Source organism: Thamnophis elegans, chromosome 13, assembly GCF_009769535.1.
Source record: "Thamnophis elegans isolate rThaEle1 chromosome 13, rThaEle1.pri, whole genome shotgun sequence".
Lineage (NCBI taxonomy): Eukaryota > Metazoa > Chordata > Lepidosauria > Squamata > Colubridae > Thamnophis > Thamnophis elegans.
Window position 1 is genome coordinate 3266108 of NC_045553.1, and position 5000 is coordinate 3271107.

At 49.3% G+C, this 5000-nt stretch overlaps 1 protein-coding gene across 1 annotated transcript; it reads left to right on the top strand.

The window, feature by feature from the left end:
- The first annotated feature begins 3815 nt into the window (after positions 1 to 3815).
- Positions 3816 to 4426, top strand: DUSP18 (dual specificity phosphatase 18). The gene has a single exon (XM_032230012.1). It carries the CDS (start codon positions 3860 to 3862, stop codon positions 4424 to 4426), a length of 567 nt encoding a protein of 188 aa, XP_032085903.1. The 5' UTR covers positions 3816 to 3859.
- Positions 4427 to 5000: the final 574 nt, after the last annotated feature.

Consider the following 5000-nt stretch of genomic DNA (forward strand, 5'->3'; position numbering starts at 1 on the left):
GCCGCGGAAACCCCCCCGCCGGGCTCGGGGCATCTTCTTCGCGCGGCGCCTTCTGCTCCGGAGGCTGCGGCGACCCGACGGCCGAGAGAGAAAGCGAGACACCGCGTCCCCGCGGGGCGGGTGAGGGTAAGACAAGGGATGGAGCCTCCAGGGGCAAGAGCAGCCTACCTGAGCTCACCTGGCGCTCCCCAAAGCATTCTTCTTCCCCCCTGCTGGACCAAGCGACTCTCCATCCTGGCTGGGCAAGGGGTACCTGTCCATCTGCCCTGGGAAATGCACACCCCGGCCTCAGGGGTGTGGGAAGACGGTTCCCAGTATCCCCAGCCATCCAGGCCAAGGAGGATGGGCTCAGGAGTCCAGGGGCTCAGGGGCTAAGACGCTTCAGAAAGGTCGGCGGTTCGAATCCCTACAGGAGTGGCCAAAAATTGTGGAAACTTTTTGGGAAAAGCGTACAGTATTTTTGAGATTTGATGGCTAATAACACCACTTTTATTTATTTGGGGGGGGAGGAGTAGCACCATAAAAATTATATATCCCTGGAAAGATGATTGAACTGTGAGCCGCCCTGAGTCCCCCCAGGGAAAAGGGCGGCATACAAATAAAGTGAAAACTAAACTAAACGAAAACTAAATTTAATCGAGAATGTAATGCAACGAAGTTCGTTCAATTATATCTGTATTCTATCAAAAGTTCTATGAAATGCAATAACGTTTATGAAGAGTTTGCTATTAGAATGGCAGTTATAAAGAAGAAAAGTGAAACAGGTAAAAAAAGATGAAATATTTTAAAAAATGATCACCATTTTTTTAAAAAAAAGAGATATACAAAAATGATCACCATGTCCGTTAAATAGTTGGGTAACCTTTACGATGAATTACGGCCTTAATATGTCTTCCCGCAGTGTGAACCAAATCTTGGAGTTTTGCAGCTGTTATAATGTGAAACTAATACGGAATGATTGCTTTTATTAACTGGGTTTTATTGCTCGCTATATTTGGCTATAACTTTTCATAGAATACAGATAATTGAACATACTTTGCTGCGTTAAAGTATTTTTGAGGTTTGATGGCTAATAACACCTTGTTTTTTGGGAGAGTAGCACTAAAAAATTATACGTCAATGGAAAGATACTTGAATTCAAGTATCTTTCCATTGACGTATAATTTTTTAGTGCTACTCCCCCAAAAAACAAGGTGTTATTAGCCATCAAACCTCAAAAATACTTTACTTTCCCCAAGAGGTTTCCACAATTTTGGCCACTACTGTAGTATAGGTCTTTTGCGCCGAGCAGAGGGTTGGACTAGATGACCTCCAAGGTACCTTCCAACCCTGTTTACCTGTTAACCTAGCTACACTTTCCCACAATTGTGGAGGAAAGAAAGGCTGGACGAGTAATGTGGACCACAAGGGCTGGACCAGAAGCACCGAAGGCAAAGAGAGTGATGGCTGAAGGAGTTGAGTGAGGGGTCTTTTTAGAGCTAGGGGTCTCCAACTTTGGACATTGAAGACTTGTGGACTTCAACTCCCAGAATTCCCCAGCCATCCAGCTGGGGAATTCTGGGAGTTGAAGTCCACAAGTCTTCAAGTGCCCAAGGTCGAAAACTCCTATTTTTAGAGAATTTTGACCCTGGTTAACACCTCCCAGATCTCGCCCAGTTTGAGGCAGGGGTGCGAAATTCAGGCTTCGGCACCCAATGCCCCTCCTTGTCTTCTCTGGGGGGGAGGCACATTTTCAAGATAAGCAGCCAAACAATCCCCTTGTGTGAAAAACCACAACAGGACACAATTCCACGTGGCCGTTGTGTATATAAAGTAAGAATGCAACATGGAGGCCGGTGCAGCCAGCCGACGCCTCTTGGGGCTAACCACACCGCTCCCCTTAGAACTGGTTCCCCCCCCCTCTCCAATCGTGGTTACTTCAAGATATCTGGACCTCAACTCCCAGAATTCCCCCACTGGTACATCCGCTGGGGGATTCTGGGAGTTGAAGTCTTAAAGGGTTTTTTTGGGGGGCGGAAAACAGAATTGGAAATGATGGACAGCCAATGTTCTAATCAACCACGATGTGCTTAAACTTCCTTATCCCCATAACCAAGAGAAGGCCGGTTGTGTGTGTCGTGACCCGTCAAAACCGCGGTCCACAAAAGCGCAATCGACGAAAGCGCACATTTGACGTCATCACAGCGCAACGAAAAAAATTAAAAATTGAAATAAAATTAAAATGAAAGCAAGCCAATTCACATAAAGGTAAGGGTTAGGTTTAGGGTTAGGGTTAGGGTTAGGTTAAGGGTTAGGGTTAGGTTTAGAGCGTTAGGGTTACGTTTAGCGTTAGGTTAAGGGTTAGCGTTAGGTTTAGCGTTAGGTTAAGGGTTACGTTTAGGGTTAGATTTAGGGTTAGGTTAAGGGTTAGGTTTAGGGTTAGGTTTAGGGTTAGGTTTGGGGGGGGTTAGGGTAAGGTTTTCGCTTTATTTTTACATTTTTCGATCACAGCGCGATGTTTTCGTCGCGCTGTGATGACGTCAAATGCGCGCTTTCGTCGAGTGCGATTTTGTCCTCCGCGGTTTTGTGGTGGAACCATTCTAATCAACCACGATGCGCTTAAACTCCCTTAGCCCCATATCCAAGAGAAGGCTGGTTGTGTGTGTTGCATAAATGTCCCGGGGGTGCTTCCTTTGCGCCCCCAGCCCTCCCTCACCCCACGCTTCCTTCTTCCCAGGTATATACCCTTCGCAAGTTTCCACGCAGCTGGGGAGACGAAAGACATGTGAAGTTTCCCTGGAAAGGCATCTTTGGAAAGGTAGGGGTTTTAAAAGGGGCCGAGGCCCCACCCCACCCCCGGTTGGGGAGGGGGGCAGGGGGAGGAGGATGGCTGCCACATGTCCCGCCATGCCTCTGAACGCATCGCTCTATAAAAAAGGGCACCCACTTGGAAGGCAGAGACTGGGGCCTGTCTGATGGGAATAGATCTAAATAGCGAAGGGAATGGCTGAGTGCCATGGGGCCTGGTCCATGGGGCACTCCAAAGCTTTGGATAATGACGATGCCCTGGGATATAGCTTTATCATAGAGATGAGCTTCAGGAGAACTGACAGAAGGTATGGCTCTGAGAGACAGACAGGCAAACTCCCCCTCCCCAAACCCCACTCCCTTCTAGCACTGATGACGTTACCGTGTTGGGCCATGAAATGTCTTGAAGAAAACAAGCCAGCTCAGAGAGCACCCAGAACCCCACAGTCGTTGTCCTCCTCCTCCTCCTCCTCCTCCTCCTCCTCCTCCTCCTCCTCCTCCTCCGCCATTTCCACCTCCATTTTCCCTTTCCTTCTCTTCCTCTTGACAAATCCCATTCCCTTCTAGAACTGATGACGTTACCTAGTTGGGTGATGAAACGTCTGCCAGAAAACAACCAAGCTCAGACCAAAGGCCCCACAGTCATCCTCCTCCTCCTCCTCCTCCTCCTCCACCTCCTCCACCTCCTCCTCCTCCTCCACCTCCACCTCCACCACCTCCTCCTCCTCCCTGTAAGCTTCACTCTCTTCTAGCACTGATAATGTTCCCTAGTTGGGTCATAAAATGTCCGCAAGATATCAATGAAGCTCAGAGAGCACCAAAGGCCCCACAAACCACCACCTCTCCCTCCCAGCACTGATGACGTTGCCTAGTTGGGTCATGGAAAATCGGGCAGAAAACAGCCAAGCTCAGAGCGACCAGGACCCCAGAATCCTCCTGCTTCTTTTGACCCATGGTTTAAGAATTCCCCCCTTCCCTTTCTTTCCTCTTTTTTTCCCCCTTCCTCAGCTCCCTTCAGCCCCCAAAAAATGATGCCGCCTTCCCCTGCATCGGTCATCTAACGCTCGCCTTGATGAACGCAGTCTTTGGCGCCATACCCATCCTTTTCAGGAACCCGTCGGTCTACGGCTTGTCCCGCATCACCAACAGCCTCTTCATCAGCAATGGCGAGGCGGCGAACAACAAACTCTTCCTCTACGCTAACCGCATCACCACCGTAATCAACGCCACGGTGGAAGTGGTCAACACTTACTTCCCAGACATTTACTACATCCACGTCCCCGTCCTGGACTACCCCTCCGCCCGCATTTATGACTTCTTCGACCCCGTAGCCGATAAGATCCAGGCGGTCGACCGGAATCAGGGCCGGACCCTAGTGCACTGCGCCGCTGGGGTCAGCCGCTCAGCGGCCCTGTGCATCGCCTACCTGATGAAGTACCACTCCATGTCTTTGTACAACGCCCACGATTGGGTGAAATCCTGCCGTCCCGTCATCCGGCCCAATCTCGGTTTCTGGGAACAACTGGTAGAATACGAGTATCACCTCTTCGGGAAAAACAGCGTCAAAATGATTCAGTCCCCTATAGGCCGCATCCCTGACCTCTACGAAAGCGAGGTTAGAGTCATGATTTCGATGTGAGGGGCGCAGCGTGGGCGCGCACCCCCCCTTTTCCAAGCCGAGGCGCCGCGCAAATCCACGCGTGACCTTGGCTGAACTTTGAAACCGTCGTGCCAAAGTGGGGGCTGGCAACCACGTTTGGCCAGAAAGGGGGGATTTTTTGTTTTAAAACCAGGGTGTTATGTCCTGCGTGTTTTTTCTTTCTGTTCAATTAAAATAAAATAAAAAAACCATGGATGTGGGAAGGGTAAAAAAAAAATTATATATACGACACCATTCGATGATTTGACTCCTTCTTGACTAGGAATAAATCCTGAAGTTCGGCTGTTTGGAGAAATGTGGCTCTTTTGGGGGAAGGGGGAAGAGGGGATGGGCTCAAGCATAGTAACCGGTGGGAGCCGCCGGGTTTTTAGGCGAGATCCTTTAAAAAAAAACCACACAAAAACCCTTGGATGAATTTTCGTTATGTTTTCCCAGCCAAATTTCCAGGAAAACAGCCGGCAGGATTGCTAACTTCTGAAATAGTCTCCTGCTTAAAAGGAATTTGATCTGGGTCTCCAGTCTTGTTGGCCACTTTAGGACGAAATATTCTCCG

Coding starts and splice junctions, on each gene's coding strand:
- DUSP18 (XM_032230012.1), top strand. CDS start 3,860: ATGAACGCAGTCTTTGGCGCCATACCCATCCTTTTCAGGAACCCGTCG.